Source organism: Physcomitrium patens, chromosome 14 (assembly GCF_059467195.1).
Source record: "Physcomitrium patens ecotype Gransden chromosome 14, ASM5946719v1, whole genome shotgun sequence".
Classification (NCBI taxonomy): Eukaryota; Viridiplantae; Streptophyta; class Bryopsida; order Funariales; family Funariaceae; genus Physcomitrium; species Physcomitrium patens.
This window is the reverse complement of record NC_143423.1, coordinates 14,260,587-14,283,180: the sequence shown is the minus strand read 5'-3', so window position 1 is coordinate 14,283,180 and position 22,594 is coordinate 14,260,587. Positions and strand designations below refer to the sequence as shown.

At 39.2% G+C, this 22,594-nt stretch overlaps 4 protein-coding genes across 7 annotated transcripts; 3 read left to right on the top strand and 1 right to left on the bottom strand.

The window, feature by feature from the left end:
* Positions 1-1,299: 1,299 nt before the first annotated feature.
* Positions 1,300-3,045, bottom strand: LOC112291070 (uncharacterized). The gene is made up of 3 exons (XM_024538032.3): positions 2,715-3,045; positions 2,276-2,548; positions 1,300-2,066 (listed from the first exon to the last, which is right to left on the bottom strand). Exons 1-3 carry the CDS (start codon positions 2,886-2,888, stop codon positions 1,593-1,595), a joined length of 921 nt encoding a protein of 306 aa, XP_024393800.1. The 5' UTR covers positions 2,889-3,045; the 3' UTR covers positions 1,300-1,592.
* Positions 3,046-8,241: 5,196 nt separating this feature from the next.
* On the top strand, positions 8,242-9,954 carry LOC112291085 (uncharacterized). Its single transcript, XM_024538067.3, has 3 exons — positions 8,242-8,572; positions 8,739-9,011; positions 9,221-9,954. The coding sequence occupies exons 1-3, from the start codon at positions 8,399-8,401 to the stop codon at positions 9,692-9,694; spliced, it is 921 nt and encodes a 306-aa protein (XP_024393835.1). The 5' UTR covers positions 8,242-8,398; the 3' UTR covers positions 9,695-9,954.
* Positions 9,955-14,250: 4,296 nt separating this feature from the next.
* On the top strand, positions 14,251-15,173 carry LOC112291118 (uncharacterized). The gene has a single exon (XM_024538155.3). The coding sequence runs from the start codon at positions 14,462-14,464 to the stop codon at positions 14,846-14,848; it is 387 nt and encodes a 128-aa protein (XP_024393923.1). The 5' UTR covers positions 14,251-14,461; the 3' UTR covers positions 14,849-15,173.
* Positions 15,174-17,914: 2,741 nt separating this feature from the next.
* Positions 17,915-22,330, top strand: LOC112291746 (uncharacterized). Of its 4 annotated transcripts, XM_024539597.3 has the most exons (9): positions 17,915-18,188; positions 18,353-18,461; positions 19,288-19,414; positions 19,752-19,792; positions 19,929-20,057; positions 20,205-20,347; positions 20,542-21,061; positions 21,368-21,570; positions 21,799-22,330. In XM_024539597.3, exons 2-9 carry the CDS (start codon positions 18,420-18,422, stop codon positions 21,848-21,850), a joined length of 1,257 nt encoding a protein of 418 aa, XP_024395365.1. In that variant the 5' UTR covers positions 17,915-18,188; positions 18,353-18,419; the 3' UTR covers positions 21,851-22,330. The 4 variants fall into 4 exon arrangements, with proteins under 4 accessions (XP_024395365.1, XP_090112103.1, XP_090112104.1 ...); XM_090255977.1 differs by having other exon boundaries at positions 17,915-18,461; XM_090255978.1 differs by lacking the exon at positions 19,288-19,414 and having other exon boundaries at positions 17,915-18,461; positions 19,745-19,792.
* Positions 22,331-22,594: the final 264 nt, after the last annotated feature.

Sequence of the window (22,594 nt, the reverse complement as noted above, 5' to 3'; positions counted from 1 at the left end):
CAACAAAATTACATTAGTTCGAATAATAATCAATCCAACCGACATACGAATGCTTCAGGAACCAAGTGTAAGAGTATGGTACCATGTTTTGTACATTATAACTATCAACATGAGCAGCATAATAACTCCGTCGGTACCAATAAAACCAAAAAACCAAAAACAAAACCTGCTTTTGTAATCAGAACATGATTAAGTCAGAGTATTGTACTGAGGGCAAAATTTTGAAGTTTCCCTCTTTTCTTTCATCATGTATTACAAAGGTTCAGAGCTTCTACCTTATACTCGTGGCATTCAGCTTATCAACAATAACTGCAGCTCTCAGCAAGTTTCCTCATGACTCATTACAATTTAAAACCAATATCTACCACCACCACGAGTGAAAACCCCAGTTGAGCAAATGCCTGTCAGTATTCAACTTTTCAACGAGATTGCAATATTTGAGCATTCACATAACCACATGTAAACTCTCATACACACGTCTTGAAATGTACTGCAGAGATTGCCAACATCAGGATGTTACAATCAATTCTGTTCAAACATGCTCACACAGCCTGCTCCAAGATAGTACTTGGAGGTGAGCCAGCACACCATGCAAGAAACCCGACTATTACTATGCCTAAAAGGAAGCATGCCGACAAGCGCATAGCTGATGTTCACTCGATGGTGTAATATGTGATACAGCATCACGTTCCCTAAAACATGGACTACGGGCGAAATTCACGCATAATGCGCTCTTTCATAAGCACGACAACAGAGTTGGTAAGTGAAACGAACCTGTATTTCAATTCCAAAACCTATTCAAAATGCAAACAACCGCACTGTCAGCAAACCCAAAATAAGGCACATACAGTAGCTTACAATTAACAAACTGACTGCTTCATTTACCATATAAGTCATCACAATACTTCCGAATTCGATCATTATATTGCTGGCCTCCGCTGGAAAGCAAAAGTTTCTGGACAAAAGTCCCAATCAAACTGACTTCTGTTAAAATTCTGACTTCTCACAATGTTAATCATATCATAGGTTCCAATCTTCAAAAACTTGTGAAAACCAAACTCTATCTGCGCAACCCCTAGCCCCTCCAACCTAACAATACTCCTATGGCTTCTAAGATAGATTTCTGCCAAGGCACAATTTCAACTACGATTCAAAACAAACAATTCTCATTCAATTCATAATATACCAACACAAAAACAAAGTCATATGAACAAATCATCGCACGTGCTCAAGAAGCATCCAAGTCAGACTATCATCAATCAACGGCAAACGTTTGCCATGCAAAACAAATGTACGGGATATCAGAAGCAATTGGTCACACTGCCAATTGTTTGCCATTAATTCTTCTACAAATACATCTGATGCTTACTGGTACAATTCACCTCCAGCAAAAACAATAGCAACTCCCAAAGCATCGAGGTTCCTCGATGACTTCAAACCGAATTCGTGTCACAAATCACAAGCATCTGTACACACCAGGGAATAAGCTGCCCATGAGCGAAACAGCCTCCACCCATGACCTCACCAATCCTGCATCTCCTCAAAGAAATAGATGTCGACAAGTTCGATTATCTCTACAACGATTGCCATTCTTACTGGCCGAGCACGTTGGACGCAGCGCCGCCGGCAGTGCTCTTGGCGTCCTCCGCCATGGAGGCGACATTCCCCTTCACAGCGTCCACCTTGCTCCCGAACGACTTCAGCAACCCGGACCCAGGCGCCTCCACCTTCACATCCGGTGCGGCGTCCTTGGCAGCGCCCACTGCGCTCTTCACATCATCCACCGCCTGCACGGCCTTGCCCTGCAGCTTCTCCGCGCCCGCGTTCACCCTGACAGTCGCCTCGTCCACGCGCGTGCTGTCTTGTCCCAGAAACTCCTTGCCCGCTCGTGCGCTCGGGGAGTTGGGCCCCGTCGCTACAGCCAGACCGGACTCCGCCTCCTTCGCTGCCTTCTCGATGTTGGTGGCCAACGGGTTCTGCGAGTTGTCCAGGAAGTTGCCCACTCGTGCCTTGGCGTCCGCGACGGGGCCCTTGCCCGTCACCTGCGTGTTCCTCTTCGGGTACGGCTGCACACATATGGCGCACACATCCGCTATTCTATCAGCTCAAACCTTCAAATCCACCCCATCTCTCGACATGCATTCGCCCAAGTGCGAAAAGTCCACGCCGGATGCCCACGGTACACGAATTCGTGTTCCCATCTCGCATCCGGAGCTTCTCCAAACGCGCCCAATGCAGCGCACAGCCACGGTCGTGTAATGCACGCGGTACGTACCTTGTCCTTGCCGAACAGTCCGTCGATGCGGCCCTTGATGCCCGACGCCGCCTCCTCCACCGTGCTCTGCGCGTCACCCAGGGGGTTCGAGCCAACCACGCCCTCCAGAGGGTTGCTTCCCGCCAGGTCCTTGGCGCCCTGCACTGCCTGACCCGCCTTGCTCTTGGCTGCGGCCACTGGGTTCATTGCAGCGTTCGCCTGACCCGAGAATCCCAGCGCCGCTCCCGCGGCCAAGATGCCGGCCAGCACCTCGCGCCTCGCAGGCTTGGCCTCCTGATCATCCAACACAGCACGCACACGCAATTCACTGCTAGTTCGCGATTCCAACACATCATCATCATCACCATCATCATCAACAAATGCCGCACGACGGCCATTCCGCATTGAGCGAGTAACAATTCAAGGACCCAACCGCGTGACGGCCGTCGACTGTGCCTACCTCGGACCCGACGCTGGCCATGACGACGCCCGAGCGGACGGCGCGCCTACTCACTGGGGCCGCCTGCATCGCACTGCAGCTGCTGCCGAAGGCGGACTTGCTGGACAACGTGGACATGTCCAGGCTAGTGGACCCGGACACGGTGAGAGCAGTGGAAGCTGCCGACGCGGCCATTGTGGATAATCGAGAGAAAGAGGGAAACACACGGAACAATGCGCGGCTGCGGTTGTAGCGAGGCTGGGGAACGCAGCAAGAGGAGAATGGGATATGATAATCACAGGCGATGGTGATAGTGATGGAGATGGAGCTGTAGGAGTGTTGAGAGAGCGCAATCGTGCACGCTTGGCAGGGTGGGGGACGAGGGAGAGCATAAGAAGTGGTGGAGGGGGCAGAACATGGGCGACAAGTGGCGAGGTGGAGCGCGAGACAGGTGGTGGAAAAGGTAGAGAAAAAGATGAGAGAGTGGGTTTATCGCTGTGATAGGCCCAGCAGTGAGTGACCCTCCCCCACAACGAAGATGTGCTTTCGCACAAACAATCCAGTCAGTGCCCCTCCCAGCTGGTCACGCTGTGTCTGTCACGCTGTGTCCTCCCTCGCTCCCTCACTCCCTCCCTCCCTTGCCCCCCACACACCACCCCCCCCCCCCCCTCCTTTGCTTCCTCCACTGCAGTGTCGCACAATTACAGTGTGTTTTTGATCGGACTCTCAGTTAAACCTTTCAGTACGGGCACCTATTCCCTTGTGAAGCGTCTTTGCGTCATTCGGCAAATTGGTTTGTTGGGAAAAATTCACTACATTTTGGCTCTTTGGGTGTCTTCAATAATGTATTTTTAGTAAAATATTCTATATTTCATTTTTTGACATCTTCTTAAGTAAGCAAAAAAAAGAAAAAAGAGAAAGAAAAAGAAAACCAATTCTGTTATATAAGCAAGGATTCCAAAATTTTCTAAAGCTGATTCCATAAAAGGTGGTATTTGACTAGTTTTAATATCACTTGTATAACCTAAGATACCTACATTAATTGTTAAATTCATTTAATGCAAAATTGATATGATTCAAAAATAAATAAATATATAATTTATTAATAGCTAGATGAAGATATGTGAAACAATTGGTAGTAGGTATATTTGATAAGATATAATTTCTAAATATTTTTATGTATTCAAAAATATATCATGACAATATATTAATAAAAAAATGATAATCTAATGTCATTTAGTTGGAAGAATTTTGTAAGCAATTATTAGTTTAATAAGATAATATACAATAGTGTTAATTATTTTTATTAGTTTATTAAGATTATGTATAATAGTGTTAATTATTTTTATTAGTTCATTAAGATTATGTATAATAGTGTTAATTATTTTTATTAGTTCATTAAGATTATGTATAATAGTATTAATTATTTTTCTTAGTTCAATAAGATTATATAAAATAGTATTAAATATTTTTATTAGTTCAATAAGATTATATATAATAGTGTTAACTATTTTTATTAGTTCATTAAGATTATGTATAATAGTATTAATTGTTTTTCTTAGTTCAATAAGATTATATATAATAGTATTAATTATTTTATTAGTTCAATAAGATTATATATAATAGTGTTAATTATTTTTATTAGTTCATTAAGATTATATATAATAGTGTTAAATTATTTTTAAAGTGATTGATAGCTTAAGTATATTACAGTTGCTTTTCATAAAAAAAACCAAATACTTTAAAAATGACATTGTATATTTAAATATGTTATAATAGTATAAAATAAATTATCTACAAAAAATAATACATAATAGAATTTTTTATTTATTTTATTATTTAATAGAATATATCTATCTATCTATCTATCTATCTATCTATATATATATATATATATATATATTTAAAAACATCAATTTTTCTATGAATAGACTTATTAATTATTATGTTTTTAAAAACAATTGTAAATCAATGTCACAAACATATATATTTATTTCTAGATAGTATGTATAGGTAGAAATAAGTAAAAGTAGATAAACTTAATAATATCTTGTGGAGAAGCTTTTTAGAAGCTTTATAGATGTAGCTTTGCTTTTGTATGTGTCTATAGGTGATTGACAGGTTAAAAACTTAGCGAACAAGTTGGCTATGTGTTGCACATGTCGGCCACTTGTGGTACAAGTTGGATATGTGGTGCACATATAAGAAACTTGCCTTGCAAGTTAGACAATTGTTGGAGGTTTTATGGAATGTCACCACATAGCTCTTAGTTAGATAATATGTGTAGAGGCATGAGTGAGGCCTTCCTTATTCTTGTCAACTCTTTTCTTATTTTTGGTCTAGTTTCAAGACTCTCTAGTTTTTTTGTCTTTTGATAATAGTCATTCTAGTTTCTAAATAAATATACATGTTTATTTTATTTTATTTTTTTATCTTTTTTTAAAAATGTCTCACTTATTTATTTATACTATTCAAGTTAATTGATATAAAGAATCATTAGACTTAAAGAACCTTATACATTATAGGTTTATTCTTTAAAAGAATCTACAATAGTAAGAAGTTCTATATTAAGAATCTTATTGTTGATCTTTTTTGCCAAAACTTTTCTTGAATAAAACGCAACATAGTTAAGTTTGTCATTTGCTCATATGTAAGAATATTGCATCTAGAGCAAAGCATGATAAGTTTATATCCATATAAAAATATCTTAGAGAAATAAAAATAATATTAAATTAGGATAGAAATAAAAATTATCTTCAAAATTTTAAATAATGCTGCAATAAATTTATTTTACTTGAATTTTTTTTCATATCAAATATGTAAGTAGAGCTAAAACTTAAAAAAAACACTCTCAATAAAAATCTAATAGTAATTAAAAAAATCTTAAAAAATATAATACATCTTTTATTATTCTTTAAACCTTCAAATCTATGATGGTTTGCACTTTCTTAATATCTATCACCTGACCATCATTTGGCACTTTCTTATATCTATAAGTTTTTATAATTTACAACAAATATAAAATTTATACTCTTTTAGGTTCTAAAATTATATTAAAATATTTTCTATGTAATAAGTAATAAAATCATGTATTAAACTCTTGTCAAATATCAGTCTTAAGATGTTAAAAATCAGCTTATGCATATGTAAAATGCCACCACTTCTTACTGAAGTAGATAATGATTCAAATATGGAGGTCTAAGAAGTCATAGTTTTAATACCAAAATTTTAATGATAATCTTGATAATTATTCTTAATGGTAATTTTATTAAATCATTGATAATCTATACTCATCTATAGTGATCCATCTATATTATCTACAATCAAGATAGAAAATCTTATTAGAGATTTAAAGTTACATATAAAAAACTTCCCAAATTTATAACACCATACTTTTAGACTACAACAAACTTATTGTATAAAAAGCTATAAATAAATAAGTGAGACATTTTTAAAAAAAGATAAAAAAATAAAATAAAATAAACATGTATATTTATTTAGAAACTAGAATGACTATTATCAAAAGACAAAAAAACTAGAGAGTCTTGAAACTAGACCAAAAATAAGAAAAGAGTTGACAAGAATAAGGAAGGCCTCACTCATGCCTCTACACATATTATCTAACTAAGAGCTATGTGGTGACATTCCATAAAACCTCCAACAATTGTCTAACTTGCAAGGCAAGTTTCTTATATGTGCACCACATATCCAACTTGTACCACAAGTGGCCGACATGTGCAACACATAGCCAACTTGTTCGCTAAGTTTTTAACCTATCAATCACCTATAGACACATACAAAAGCAAAGCTACATCTATAAAGCTTCTAAAAAGCTTCTCCACAAGATATTATTAAGTTTATCTACTTTTACTTATTTCTACCTATACATACTATCTAGAAATAAATATATATGTTTGTGACATTGATTTACAATTGTTTTTAAAAACATAATAATTAATAAGTCTATTCATAGAAAAATTGATGTTTTTAAATATATATATATATATATATATATATATAGATAGATAGATAGATAGATAGATAGATATATTCTATTAAATAATAAAATAAATAAAAAATTCTATTATGTATTATTTTTTGTAGATAATTTATTTTATACTATTATAACATATTTAAATATACAATGTCATTTTTAAAGTATTTGGTTTTTTTTATGAAAAGCAACTGTAATATACTTAAGCTATCAATCACTTTAAAAATAATTTAACACTATTATATATAATCTTAATGAACTAATAAAAATAATTAACACTATTATATATAATCTTATTGAACTAATAAAATAATTAATACTATTATATATAATCTTATTGAACTAAGAAAAACAATTAATACTATTATACATAATCTTAATGAACTAATAAAAATAGTTAACACTATTATATATAATCTTATTGAACTAATAAAAATATTTAATACTATTTTATATAATCTTATTGAACTAAGAAAAATAATTAATACTATTATACATAATCTTAATGAACTAATAAAAATAATTAACACTATTATACATAATCTTAATGAACTAATAAAAATAATTAACACTATTATACATAATCTTAATAAACTAATAAAAATAATTAACACTATTGTATATTATCTTATTAAACTAATAATTGCTTACAAAATTCTTCCAACTAAATGACATTAGATTATCATTTTTTTATTAATATATTGTCATGATATATTTTTGAATACATAAAAATATTTAGAAATTATATCTTATCAAATATACCTACTACCAATTGTTTCACATATCTTCATCTAGCTATTAATAAATTATATATTTATTTATTTTTGAATCATATCAATTTTGCATTAAATGAATTTAACAATTAATGTAGGTATCTTAGGTTATACAAGTGATATTAAAACTAGTCAAATACCACCTTTTATGGAATCAGCTTTAGAAAATTTTGGAATCCTTGCTTATATAACAGAATTGGTTTTCTTTTTCTTTCTCTTTTTTCTTTTTTTTGCTTACTTAAGAAGATGTCAAAAAATGAAATATAGAATATTTTACTAAAAATACATTATTGAAGACACCCAAAGAGCCAAAATGTAGTGAATTTTTCCCAACAAACCAATTTGCCGAATGACGCAAAGACGCTTCACAAGGGAATAGGTGCCCGTACTGAAAGGTTTAACTGAGAGTCCGATCAAAAACACACTGTAATTGTGCGACACTGCAGTGGAGGAAGCAAAGGAGGGGGGGGGGGGGGGGTGGTGTGTGGGGGGCAAGGGAGGGAGGGAGTGAGGGAGCGAGGGAGGACACAGCGTGACAGACACAGCGTGACCAGCTGGGAGGGGCACTGACTGGATTGTTTGTGCGAAAGCACATCTTCGTTGTGGGGGAGGGTCACTCACTGCTGGGCCTATCACAGCGATAAACCCACTCTCTCATCTTTTTCTCTACCTTTTCCACCACCTGTCTCGCGCTCCACCTCGCCACTTGTCGCCCATGTTCTGCCCCCTCCACCACTTCTTATGCTCTCCCTCGTCCCCCACCCTGCCAAGCGTGCACGATTGCGCTCTCTCAACACTCCTACAGCTCCATCTCCATCACTATCACCATCGCCTGTGATTATCATATCCCATTCTCCTCTTGCTGCGTTCCCCAGCCTCGCTACAACCGCAGCCGCGCATTGTTCCGTGTGTTTCCCTCTTTCTCTCGATTATCCACAATGGCCGCGTCGGCAGCTTCCACTGCTCTCACCGTGTCCGGGTCCACTAGCCTGGACATGTCCACGTTGTCCAGCAAGTCCGCCTTCGGCAGCAGCTGCAGTGCGATGCAGGCGGCCCCAGTGAGTAGGCGCGCCGTCCGCTCGGGCGTCGTCATGGCCAGCGTCGGGTCCGAGGTAGGCACAGTCGACGGCCGTCACGCGGTTGGGTCCTTGAATTGTTACTCGCTCAATGCGGAATGGCCGTCGTGCGGCATTTGTTGATGATGATGGTGATGATGATGATGTGTTGGAATCGCGAACTAGCAGTGAATTGCGTGTGCGTGCTGTGTTGGATGATCAGGAGGCCAAGCCTGCGAGGCGCGAGGTGCTGGCCGGCATCTTGGCCGCGGGAGCGGCGCTGGGATTCTCGGGTCAGGCGAACGCTGCAATGAACCCAGTGGCCGCAGCCAAGAGCAAGGCGGGTCAGGCAGTGCAGGGCGCCAAGGACCTGGCGGGAAGCAACCCTCTGGAGGGCGTGGTTGGCTCGAACCCCCTGGGTGACGCGCAGAGCACGGTGGAGGAGGCGGCGTCGGGCATCAAGGGCCGCATCGACGGACTGTTCGGCAAGGACAAGGTACGTACCGCGTGCATTACACGACCGTGGCTGTGCGCTGCATTGGGCGCGTTTGGAGAAGCTCCGGATGCGAGATGGGAACACGAATTCGTGTACCGTGGGCATCCGGCGTGGACTTTTCGCACTTGGGCGAATGCATGTCGAGAGATGGGGTGGATTTGAAGGTTTGAGCTGATAGAATAGCGGATGTGTGCGCCATATGTGTGCAGCCGTACCCGAAGAGGAACACGCAGGTGACGGGCAAGGGCCCCGTCGCGGACGCCAAGGCACGAGTGGGCAACTTCCTGGACAACTCGCAGAACCCGTTGGCCACCAACATCGAGAAGGCAGCGAAGGAGGCGGAGTCCGGTCTGGCTGTAGCGACGGGGCCCAACTCCCCGAGCGCACGAGCGGGCAAGGAGTTTCTGGGACAAGACAGCACGCGCGTGGACGAGGCGACTGTCAGGGTGAACGCGGGCGCGGAGAAGCTGCAGGGCAAGGCCGTGCAGGCGGTGGATGATGTGAAGAGCGCAGTGGGCGCTGCCAAGGACGCCGCACCGGATGTGAAGGTGGAGGCGCCTGGGTCCGGGTTGCTGAAGTCGTTCGGGAGCAAGGTGGACGCTGTGAAGGGGAATGTCGCCTCCATGGCGGAGGACGCCAAGAGCACTGCCGGCGGCGCTGCGTCCAACGTGCTCGGCCAGTAGTACATATTGGGAGTGGCCATGAAAAGCAAAGATGCGAATTGGCAGATCGTTTTTGATCACCTCATTTGTTGTCTTGGCTCTAGAGTGTAGAATATCGGTTTGGTTGTGTAGTAAAGCACAGGCATTTGTGTGGATAACGTATAATTTGTGTAATGTAAGATTGCATTTCTGAAAACGGTTAGTTGCAATTGTAGAATTAGGTTTGTGTGGTGATTGTGTTTCACTTTGGAAAGTCAGGGATGGCGACATTTGATGTTTCACAGCTGTGTGATTTATTTTGTTCGTTGTTGATTAGTCTTATTTAATGCTTCGTTCATGGGAAGATTTTAATCTTGATATTCTGTTTGTTTTTGCAAACTGGAGATTTAAAATAAGAGTGTCGCTGATGCATGCCAAAATTGTAATATGGAAAGATAAAGTGTCTTTTCTGGACTGTGTTGCAACTTAGATAAGTACGTGGAAAACAGGATACTGATATATGACTATTGTATATACGGCAAGAAATGCTTTTAGTCAATTCCAATGGAAGCGTTGAATGCTAAATCAGTTTGTATAGTTACGTCAGAAGTAGAAATAATTTTGCAGTACCGAGAATTGGTCTTAGTTGAAAACTTTGACGGGAGGTTTAGCTGAAGTTGTAGAGTATTGTGTTAAATGGGGCTTAAATTAGGATGTGAAATCCTGTAAAAGAATGACACGTAAAGAAAATATTACAAAGAGTATGTAATTTATATTCTCTTGATAATTTGAGTGTAATGGGAATGATAGAAAATATTCTACAGTGATCTTAGTTGAATATACTCAAAAGACATATCTTCATACATATACACTGACATCTTCAGATATCTTAAAGAAAAGAAAAACAAATAAAGCAATTAAACTAATAATTTGTGAAATCAAATAGACTTTTTAAAATAATATCTATATATATATTGTGAATGTTAATATTCAATATGTTTATGAAAGTATTTACTAACTTCGTTAACTTTGATGCTCAACTATGATTTTTAGACTTATTATATTATGAGGTTGAACATGGTAAGAAAAAGAGTATTAATTTAAAGTGACTATTTTATTTTAGGATTAATTTATTAGTGTTTTTTCTATGTTTAAGAAAAATTTCAAATTTAACAATTCAAATGCTTTTACATATATTTAAAGCTCAAACAATGTAAATTTTCAAAAGCAAATCAATCCAATGGCTTATTAGTTGAAACTATCCACACTCATGAAAGTCTATCCAATCTTTTATGTTTCTCTCTTAGAAGCTTACTTAAAATCAACTATTCTAGAAAGAATATAATCATCACCACTTTGTATTCAAAATATATAATCATATAGAATATGAGGTGAAAAAAATCCTTGATTCTTGGCAAAAGAGAAACAAGTTGGAATACTTTATTCATTGGCATGGCTATAATATCAATGAGCACATATCGAAACGACCAAAAAAACTAAGTAATGCACTGCAAAAAGTACAAAAGTTTCATCAATGCTATCCTCAGAACCCTAACCCTATTTCATGATGACTTCTCCATGAAGTTTCTACTAGGATGTTCTATTATAAAGAAGAGAGCAAGTATCACTGACAACAACCTTAGAGTTTAGTGTATCTAGTTTATGATCCTATATGTCAAATTGGAGAATGTTTAGAGAGTCTTTAAATCAAGAATTTCAAGTAAAGCCAAAGCTGGAATTTTCCTTATCATAGCTCCCAAATCAACCATTCCAACTCTTACAATCTTTGCAAGATCATCCTCAAGATGAAGCTGGACCTTCTCGAGGAAATAAATGTCCATACTACAATCAACTTAATCACCAAAACCTCCAAAATGATGCTCAAGCTTTAATCATTATACTGAGAGTTGGTGCAATAGAGCCTAATAGAGTTGAAGTCACTTTTCATGAATGTTTTAAAGGCCTTCATGCTAACCAAGTCTAAAGAATAGGTCTTCCACAAGCAGATGAAGGTGGCCATTTATTACTAACTTAGTAGACTAGCCCATTCATTGAATAGAGATCAACAAGCAATATATATTGTAGCTATTATTCAACAAATCTTTGAATACTTATAGATGTGAAACTGATGTTCCTCATAGAACTTAGAATTAGAAGGAGATGTGATGTTACAGACATCCAATAAGAAGATTTTAGGAATATTTTTAAAATATTTCAATAAGAGGTTCTAGGAGGTTTTCAAAATATTATAATAAAATATTCTAAAAGATTCTACTATATTCTAGAAAGTTCTAAGAAGATTAAGGAAGTTGTTGAAGAACAATCCTAGAGTTGCTTTGTCTCCAAGCAACATGGAAACTTGTCAATAAGTTTTTTAATACCTAGTATGTATTGAAATTGAGATTGAGGAGATCCTCAATCTTGACAATTCGTTTCTTACAGCTCTAGCTCAACTATCCATATCTTTCTTATACAACTCTATTATTTTCTTTTAGCATTGCTTTTAAAATTATATTTTAATTTACAAACATATTAATAATATTCCAGTATTATATTCAAGTAAAACTTATTAAAAGTCCAAGCTATTATTACCTACTACATCATTATCAAATCTTTTAAGAATTGATAGATATCATTTAATAATAGCCATAATCTTTTAAACAATCTTTACCACCTTATCAAGTTTTACAAATAGGCAATTAAATCCAATATAAATCTTTATATGTATATATTTATTTATGTAATATTATGATCTCAATTTTTTAAATCTTAAAATTTTAAATCTTGTTAGAATAAATAACATCTCATTAACAAATGCTTTACATAATCTATTCAGTAATAGTTAATTTTAAAATAATATAGAAAGATTATTTTAAAATATTATTTTTTTAGAATCTATATTTATATGCACTTCTTTTATAGGCAATATTTTATTGTGGTTTTGAGATATATTAATCAATTATGTACCATTGTATTAGTTGATGGAGTCTATATCATATACAATACCAATTATAAAATTCTTAGCAATTATTGAACAACTCTTAAAAAAGTCACTACTTGATGACTCCCACAACTTGATAGTTGAAAAAAATATGGGACTTAAAAAGAAGATCTAAGAGAGATAGGGCCAATCTCTTTTTGTATATACATCAAATAATCAAGATTGCTTCCAATGATTGAAAAAAAGAAGATACATTTTCTTCAAAAAACTCAATATGTGTCCTTATTTGCCTTTCTATTCTTGTCTCTCAAACTAATATCAAAATACCTTAAGATTTTTCAGCTATCTTGGGAGGGGGGGGGGTTAAAATTTTAAAAAATAGTGGAGATATAAGGTTCTGATGTGCTCCACAAAAAATAAAAATAAATAAATAGATAAAATTGCTAGAGTGGTTTTATTGAAAAAAAATTAACAAAGCAGTTTTTGCATTTGACTCCTAAACCAATACATAGATTTGGCCAAAATTGTCCATAATAACACATTAAACCACCACCAACTTCATCCTTGTAAAATTTGCCAATCATTATTGGGCTTGGAATGGACTTGGAATCTTTCTACATGAAGAATGGTTGCTTATTGGGCTTGGAATGGACTTGGAATCTTTCTACATGAAGAATGGTTGCTTATTGGGCTTGGAATGGACTTGGAATCTTTCTACATGAAGAATGGTTGCTTATTGGGCTTGGAATGGACTTGGAATCTTTCTGCATGAAGAATGGTTGCTTTTGGGTTTGTGCAAGGGTGGTTTAAGGTAAGATCTAGGGGTTGGTTCATGGCCGTGACACGATTTAAGGTATTTCGATGTTAGTTCATCTGACCATCCACTCACTCTAATGTGACCTATTTTTTGTGTAGAAACCAGACTGTTATCATCTCCAAGGCCACGGCGTCTGGAATGTAAAGACGCTCACAAAGCTCGTGCTGTGCTGTTGACGATGCATGGAACTCCGTGATAAGGATTTTGAAAGATGCTGCACTTACTCCACCAATAAGTAAAATTTTCCGATGGAGACTGAGCCTGTAGTATCGAGTGTTACCTGCTGAACGATCGTGGTACTAGTCTGTTATATGTGCAGAGTTTCGGGGGTATGGTGGTCTCGAGACGCCTTGCATCCACCCTTCCCAACTAAACAAATTCCACCATGTTGGTATTAATGAACCCACGTTATTTTATAACTTAAAGTTGCATTTTCCTTTGCAATCCGCGATTTACTCCCGGCTATTCCCGGCGATCACAGAGCCTGGTCAGCTAAGCGTCACGAAACCAGAAGCACCCTCGCCTGCACGGCGACTCGAGGCCGTTCACAATCCGGGCATCAGTAACGAATAAGCATCTCCAGGGGTACAAATGTATCCAAAACATGCACAACCTAGTCTAGCCTCTGACGCAAGCCTTTCGTCATTCGGTCCTTTTGATGTCCACTTCGAGGACATGGCGAGTATTGGCATGCATTCTCACAACATCGCTCAAATTCTCCAGTCGGGGCACATGAGAAGCATCTCAATCAAGCCGCATCAATCAGTCAAGCCTCCAATGGGGTTGGCAGATGGATGAACACCGCCAATAAATAAGTAAAATAGTCGGCTGTAGACAGAAAAGGTTTTCAGAAAAATACCCTAACAAATCTCAGAGGGTTCCGGAGAAGGGCTTGGCGGCCTCAAAACCCTTAACAAGAGGTCTCTTTCTTCTAACAAAAGCTAGTTTTTTTCTCCTCTCGTGTGTCTGCAGGCTCGTGTCTAGTCCCCTCACAATCCCTTAAGCTGCCTCGTCGTTGCAACTGCTAGAAGTGTTTCCATTTGCTGTAGCAATGAGCTCTGAGGCTGTGAACCCTAAGGCGTACCCGCTCGCTGACGCGCAGCTGACGATCACGATCACTGATATTGTGCAGCAAGCTGCGAATTACAAGCAGCTCAAGAAGGGAGCCAATGAGGCCACGAAGACGTTGAATCGTGGCATTGCGGAGTTTGTGGTAATGGCGGCCGACACCGAACCCCTGGAAATCTTGCTGCATTTGCCATTGCTGGCGGAGGACAAGAATGTTCCGTATGTGTTCGTGCCGTCGAAACAAGCGCTTGGGAGGGCGTGTGGCGTTTCGCGCCCGGTGATCGCGTGCTCCGTGACGACGAACGAGGGGAGCCAGCTGAAGATGCAGATTCAACAGCTGAAGGATGCGATTGAGAAGTTGCTGATTTGAGGTGGAGAAGACGAATAGAAGTCCAGGAGAGAGACCACAGCCGGATAGAGACTTGAGTCTATGATGCCTGGATCACGGTGGCCGTTTGCACGAGGTAGCAGTAGTACATTGTACAACTTCGGATATTATGATTAAGTTGCTCTTTTGCCTCTCCACAGTATGCATTACGGAACCGGGTAGCTGCTAGGGGTTATAAGGACTTTGCGATCTGAGAAGTGAGGAAGCATTAGAAACTGGGTTATTGTATTCTTACCTTTGTGTATTCGTAGACGAAGTAAAAGAAGTACATAGAAAGTTAATGAAAGGTGGTGGATTATCTATACAATGACTGCCTACGAATTGTGCCAATTACCATGCGCCTGTTTTCCAACTTTTTCTTTCGATCAATTGTGGAGCTCACACGCTTCCAGCCGCCGCCATTTTTGCGTCGCTAGTTGTGAGAAGCTACATGCCTACAGTTGAAGTTGCTCTACCTTAGTGTAATATTCTTTCTTCGTAAATCCATCGTTCATATTTTGCCGCCACAGCGAGACTGCCTGTGGTGCCTTCTGCCGCTGTCCGATTCTAATATTCCCAAGGCCTGTGCTGTCAAACAAATGAATGGATGATCATCGTCCATTGAGTGGTTTAATTTCGACGTTGCAGAAATCCCGTGAAAGGTGAAGGTCTACAACGAAATGATGGCAGCATTCGTCTATGTGTATGTGTCTCTTTCAAAAACGTTGCTTCATCTCCTGAACGAAGTGAATTTATGGTACAATAAGGAGAGGTATGAATCAGATAATTTCCATGTCTGACTTCATGAGACCCCCAATCAAGTTTTGCGGTCGGATCTAGTCAGTAACTATGCTTTACTTCGTGAAGAGTTTGGTAGAGGAAATTGTCACACCTTAAGCAACCCTTTGGGCAATTCTGAGAGTCTCAAGTATTTATTTATTGCAGATTTGGCAGCCAAACAATAATCAGGGTGCTGCACATATTCAGGTATTCCTTTCACAGAACCTTGTAATTAAACTATTCGCGTCCAATCAGTCAACAGATGCATCAGTTTTCCTCAACTTCAATTGAATTCAATGGTTGGAAAGTCTCTGAGTGCAACATTATTTCATGTTAACAGAAGAATATATATATATATATATATATATATGTAGCCAGTATTTTTCTTAAATCGAAACAGAAGGTGAAACATTTGAAGTCTTGCAAGTTCAAGACAGAACTACACCAAAAGTCTCACTAAAACCAATTTTAAGAAACTGAATTCGTGAAAATAGTATGTCTAGGATTACAGAAGAGACAATATTACCATGATGTATCTGCACGAAAAAGAATGCATTAGGACTGTCAGTGGCACTTTGAGTTCCTTCCCTCCACCAAGGATTTTGTCAGCGGTAGTTTCTACGAGTTTCAGGGATGGCTCCTTTGAACCGCAGAAGCCTTCGTGGGATTGCCTTAAGTCTGTCTCCAAACCTCGTCTCTCCCTATTATGGAAATAAACAGAGCTCACAGACCCAACTGAACCATTTCATCTTGCTCCCCACACACCACAAAACTCGGGACTAGAGTACTTACCTTGCCGGACTAGAAGATTTGCTTTTTGAATAATCACGGATCTTGATGTATCAATGAAACCTGGACTCAGTGCACAACTTTTACGGCATAAAACCCAATTACTCGGTGCATCATGAGGCTCTACTTCGAATGTCGATCTCGCCGTCCATTTTCACAGGCAAAATAATCTCGATTTCAAGACTGAGAACGTTATAAAAAAAAAAACAGAAAAAAAGAAAGAAAGAAAAAAGGTTTCCACAGAATCAGAGTGCCTTATCACAAAGTAGGAAGACATCATGCATTTTTAGTCTTTACCGGAAATACACAATCAAGAGTGTGGATTGCGAAAGAAAATGGGTATTCAATGTGTAGAACCCGTACTCTTCTTTACGGAATGGCTCAAAAAAGCTTGAGAGACCAGATTCAGGGACAATTTTGTCTTATCCCCTCAGACTTCATACCCGAATCTGTGAAGTACTTGCAGCATCCTACACGCACGGGCTCAGCACCCACAACTATCCTTCGAGCTCTGCAGATTCCCGAAATGCGAGGCCATGAAAATGGAGACTGTCATGCCCTGTGCATCGACGATGATGATCCTCCTAGGGTTCCGAGATTCTCTGGCAGCTTCATCAGTTTTTTATTTCGATTGTTGTGGCATCTCACAACAGGAGAATGGACCAGAAAACAAATGTTTTTTATGTAGAAAAAGGACAGCGGGAGGAATGGGTAGAGGTAGTAAGCAGGGAGAATCGATGTGGGTCAATCCAACTTTGATGGATTCAAGTTACCTCGATGTCGTAAGAGAATGTTAACCAATTCTCCTAACCATGTATAAGTTTTTGAAAGAATACAGACTAGGTATCTCTACACACACACACACATATATATATATATATACAATATTATATATACACATTTTTTTTCAAATACATTTACAGACAAATACATGAATCAATATATAAATAGCCAGGAGCATGTGAAACAGATCAGTTCACAGGTATCACTGCAATAAATTGTACTTGGGACGGAAAAAGCAACTGACTCATTACATTGTTGTTTATGAGCCAATCGACTGAAGATGTGTTTCCTCTAAGGAAATATCCACAGATTCTTTGCAATAAATAAAATAAAAAAATAACTAGTAAATGAAAGCGGGCACCTGAAGTGAAATTTGCGTTTTCTTTTTGATCTGGCAGGCCGACGTGGTCAGTGGCCAAGATCAGCAAGAGCACATATGATGCCGCAAATAGCGGCGAAGGAAAAAAACAAAAAAAAGAAAACAAAGAAATGGGAGTTATGGCGAGCGGGCAGAAATTGTTTCACGGGCAGAGGGCACGAGGAAAATATCGTGTGACGGACAGGGTTTTGTTTGGAAGACTACCCACGCAGTGTGGGCTTGGTCAAAATTTCACATCAGAGCAGGTATGTATGCCCGCCGCGTGTATAGAAGACACCCGGAGGGTATGATCCGGTTCTCTACCGCTAGACTACCGACCTCCTCTCTGAGGTGAGCGCTTCCTGCTGCAGGCAAGGCAAGGCAGAGAGGAAGGAAGAGCCTGAGCTCTCCTCTCTGCTGTGTCGACTTTGTACTGTGGAACCTTTTGCTTGCTTGACCTGTATGGAAGGAAAGGAAAGCCTTTGCTGAGTCGTATTGCGCTTCGGGAGTGCTTGGTCGATTAACGAGGCTCTCACCCAGTTTTTTTTCCTCCGATTTTAGAAACTTTTTTTTGGTGTTGGGGGCGAAACGGGCATCGGAAGGGGGGGATTTGTGTTCGTTTGGGACAAAAAGGTTCGGTTTTTTGGGGTTTTTCTTTTTTCTTATTATTTTTTTATTTTTTGCGTCGTGGTTCGTGTTCGTCTACGCGGAGTGGCATTTTGGTTTGAGTGGAAGTAGGAGCAGAGGTCGCGAGGTTTTATTATTGGGATTAAATTGATTGGCTGTCAGCGGAGCAGAGTTTGTTGAGGTGCGCGTGCAGCTGTTGCATTTTAGCGGGAAGGTGTGGAACGCAGGGACGGAAATATGATGGCGGATTTTGATCTCATGGAGCTTGCTCCGGAACAGGTAGTGTGCCGTTTTAGACTTGTTTTATTTTATTTTTTGATTTGTGTTCAACTTGGTTTATCCCCCATAAGTTTTTGTTTCGTGCCTGTGTGTGTGCGTGTGTGTGTGTGTGTGTAAATGTGTGTATGTTAGTTTTAAAAAGTGCTTTAGTTCATTGATGTCTAGAACTCAAGCTAGAGATTTTTTTTTTTTTTTTTTTTTTTTTTTTAATCTTTATGCTATGAGATTCACGATTGATGGACTCAAGGTGCCAGTTTCAGTTTCCTCGGAGCAACTTGTGACGGAGTGATAGTATTTTTTGTTTTATTTTTTTTCAGTTGTCGTTGTTTTTGCTGCTGCTGTTGTTGTCTTTTACTCTTCTTTTCCCGTGGCATTGTTCCCTGTTGGCACTGTTTCAGCGGTAGACGTCTTGGACAGTACCTCAGGTTGAACAGTTTTGGTGCTGTTGACTTTGAGCTGTAAATGGCTACAAGCGTAGCGTACCTTAGTAATTGGGACGTTCACTTTCTGCGTAGAAATGTAGTGTCTTCTTAATGGCTTTCTGTAGGTTAGCTCAAGTTTCGAAATTGTCGATGTCAGTAGGAGCAATAACATCTTTAGTCTTCTGTCATCTTATGCTACCAACAATAGTTAATATTTATCGTTTACTATCTCAGTGTACAATACCTTCCTGCCTCAGCTTGAAAATGATTTGAGAGCATCAGTAAGTACGTATTTCCTTTTTGGTCTGATATTCTTTGTATATACATACATACCTATATACATATATGAGAGCATTGTAGTCATTCTCTGCACGCGTTCTAAGTGTCTCTACTTCGAGTAACAGGAAGATCTTGCTTATTTACATCAACAATTGTTTTCGACTGCTACGGAAGTTGTTACGGGTGGAGCAGAAGAGCCAACCATTGTTGTCCAACAGACTACAGCTACCACCGTCAACATAGTGCACGACGGTATGATAATTGTAGTATTCGTATTGGAACAATCGTTTTCGTAGTTCCCTCCTTACCAGTAAAACCCGACTCCTTGATTCAGTATTCGACAACACACGTTTGTTCGATATCGCTATTTATGTTGACCTGATCTATAATACTAAGTGGTGGTTATCCTCGCCTAGTACAAGCATTCAGAGAAATGTCTGGTGTATCCGTTGCTTTCCTGGCTTAAACTCGAAGATATGAAGACATTCAGCTTACAAGATTCAGTATATGAGTTTGTAAAATGCTTATGTGAACGTTGCACCCCTATCAGGTATGTGATTCTAACAAGTTGCAATCTTGAAGTTTGCAGGGAAATACGGGAACGGAAACACTGCTCCCGAACACAAGGAGGTTGGCTGTTGTCATGATCTTTTACTAATTGCATTTACGAACGATTTGACCTGTAGTTTTTGGTACTGGTGAATGAATTTGCCGTTAGATTTTTTGCAAGTTTGTTTCGCATCACATTGCCTGCTTATATGCGCAGGATGACATGCCAGTGATGGTTCACGGAGAAGGGGAAGCTTTAGTTGGGCGGTCAGTCGTGAAAAAATTTCGAAGGACAAAGTATTCTGGAAAGGTTACGGCCTACGATCCAGAGTGCAAATGGTACAAGGTACTTGAATTTATCATACTATTGGCTAAAAGTGGACTACATACCTTTGTCGGCGTTGTGTAGTTCAATCGACCTTAACTACGAATTTATTCAGGCATGAGGAGGCAGATTGTTTGAAAGGTGTTAATTTGTCGGTATTTCACGTAGGTGTCCTACGAGGACGGTGATGAAGAGGAGCTCGAGTATAAAGAGCTTGCACAACTTCTAGTGGAGGCTGGTGAAGCAGAAGCAGTGAAAGCCGCAAATTTTAGGAAGAGAGCTGCTCCTGAGATCAATAGTGATTCCAAGAGGTAAGTGTAAGTTGCTTGGTTGCTTGGTTGCATTTAGACTCCGGAGATATGTCAAGTTGGCAATAGTTGTATTTGACCACTATCAGTAGAGGTGTTGCCCTTGGTGCATGAATATCTTTTTCATCCTAGTTTTGGAGAATCACAACCCCACTAAATTGGTCATAACAGTGTCAGTATACTTGTTTTTGCTTTAGTCCTGCCAAGAAACTTAAAGGAAGGAAGCCTACCGTTGAAAAGAAACCTGCCAAGGACAATTCTCAGAAGGAAACGAAATCACCTAAAGTTTCCAAGTCGCCAAGGTTATCTAAGAAGACGACGCCTAAAAAGATGGGAAATGAAAAGCTCAATGCTTCTGAAACTCATTTATCTAAGAAGAAGAAAGTCGCTGAAGCAAACACTCCGAAGAGAGGAAGGGGAAGACCAAAGAAAGATACATCTCTTGCGATCAAGCCTAAAGTTAGTGGAAAGGGAAGTGGTGTTCGCCTATCAAAGAGCAAACTGTCAACACGGAAGACCACTCCAGTAAAAGGTCGAGGTGAATCAAAACCAGGCCGACCTCCACGGGCCAAGGGTGCAGTATCACCTGCTCTCAGAAAATCTCTTTCTCTTAAGGAAGGTGTCCAACTCATCGGAGCTAAGACAAAGAAAAAGTTTGATAACGTGCTCTACGATGGAGAAGTAATTGGATTCGATCCAAAAGTGGGATTCTACAAGGTATGTTAGACCTATTCTGATGGGTTTTGAGGATTTTGGACCTCATAAGGATTATGGCAGATGGAATATGCGTAAGTTGTCATAAATACTGTATCATATCCCTCTGCATGCTCTATTGGTGTACTGTGTGTAAGCTGAAATGCTTGTAAGTAATCTTGTTATTGATCCATACTGGATCACAGCATTATGTTCACACGTAACTTTTCCAAGCCAATATCTCATGATAGTCATATTGTGGTCTTTAAAATTCTTAACTTAAAGCTTCATGTAAAGTCTCATGTTTGTGGATTGTATTGTGTATTTCAGATCCGCTATAGTGACGGGGACAACGAAGAACTTACATTGAAGGAGCTGAAAAAGACACTGGTGGAAGATCAGGCAACTCCCAAGAGAAGAGGTCGAGCTAAAGATGCTCCATCTTCAGCAAAAGCTGGCGGAGAGCCTCCGAAGAAGAAGCAAAAAGTCAGTCTACCGAAGAAAGATTCTGTGAAAGTACAAAGTCGTGCCAGGTATCGTATCATTCGCATGCTCTGTTTATAGTGTTTCTATATTGGGCCTTTCCTCCTCGTGCCCATTTTGTCCTTAACATCGAATTCCTTTATATTAGTTATTATTATTATTTTATTATTATTTTATTTTTTGTTTAGAGGTTTGCGGAGCTTGTAAAATATTTCTTTGCTTTGAGATGTGCGGTGTATTTTGTGTAGCCTTAAACTCATTGCTGGTTGAAATTGCAGAGTTGGAACCCAGCCAAGGAAACGTGGACGTCCTGCTAAAGCAAAAAGGTAAATAAGCGATGGTTGAATTCGGAGGGGCCAGCAATTTGAAGACTTTCTGTATAGAGATAGACTTTACTGTATCGGGGAGAGGCGTCTGTGCCTGAGGTCTCAGATGTTGGGCTTTGCCTGAATCATGCATGTAGCATTAGGAGCCTCAGAGGGATCCTAGATTCCTCAAGTGGTAGTGGATGTGTTCAATAGAGCTTTCATTTCCAGGGTGTTACATGACTGAACGCACGCCACAACCACTTGTGGCTCTGGGTTCTCAGCTTTATACGATGCGGAACAAGGAAGCTTAGAAGGCTCTAGGGAGGGACTAATGGCTGCTAACTCTTCTAGCCAGGCTACAGAAATGGGCTGGTTAGTCTGTGTACATGGTGAACAGACTTCTTTAGGAAAATTGGCATATTTTAGGCCTGTCTCTTGTTAAGATTGCCATGCAGCCAACAGGATCCGACTCTTTTGAATAAACTTATTGTGAATTGCTATATATTATCACTAGTTTGGTTTTACAAGAGTATTACTTCTTTTCAGTGCATTATTTGATTATATCATCTAGCTTAGCTGAGGATGAGGAATTTCAAGTGCGGTTACAATTTTGAACCTTATAAATGTTATCTATATTCAAGGTTAAATACTTTTATGGACACTTATTCTGAATTTTATATTTGCAATGACCCACAGATTACTTGCATCCGAGGCGCCGTAGTTAATTCGTGGTGAAAACTGCGATTCAATATCTTTTTCGAAGTAT

Coding starts and splice junctions, on each gene's coding strand:
- LOC112291070 (XM_024538032.3), bottom strand. CDS start 2,888: ATGGCCGCGTCGGCAGCTTCCACTGCTCTCACCGTGTCCGGGTCCACT. Junction 2,549..2,714: donor TGGCCAGCGTCGGGTCCGAG/GTAGGCACAGTC, acceptor TTGGATGATCAG/GAGGCCAAGCCTGCGAGGCG. Junction 2,067..2,275: donor GACTGTTCGGCAAGGACAAG/GTACGTACCGCG, acceptor ATATGTGTGCAG/CCGTACCCGAAGAGGAACAC.
- LOC112291085 (XM_024538067.3), top strand. CDS start 8,399: ATGGCCGCGTCGGCAGCTTCCACTGCTCTCACCGTGTCCGGGTCCACT. Junction 8,573..8,738: donor TGGCCAGCGTCGGGTCCGAG/GTAGGCACAGTC, acceptor TTGGATGATCAG/GAGGCCAAGCCTGCGAGGCG. Junction 9,012..9,220: donor GACTGTTCGGCAAGGACAAG/GTACGTACCGCG, acceptor ATATGTGTGCAG/CCGTACCCGAAGAGGAACAC.
- LOC112291118 (XM_024538155.3), top strand. CDS start 14,462: ATGAGCTCTGAGGCTGTGAACCCTAAGGCGTACCCGCTCGCTGACGCG.
- LOC112291746 (XM_024539597.3), top strand. CDS start 18,420: ATGATGGCGGATTTTGATCTCATGGAGCTTGCTCCGGAACAG. Junction 18,462..19,287: donor TGGAGCTTGCTCCGGAACAG/GTAGTGTGCCGT, acceptor TTCGAGTAACAG/GAAGATCTTGCTTATTTACA. Junction 19,415..19,751: donor CGTCAACATAGTGCACGACG/GTATGATAATTG, acceptor TGAAGTTTGCAG/GGAAATACGGGAACGGAAAC.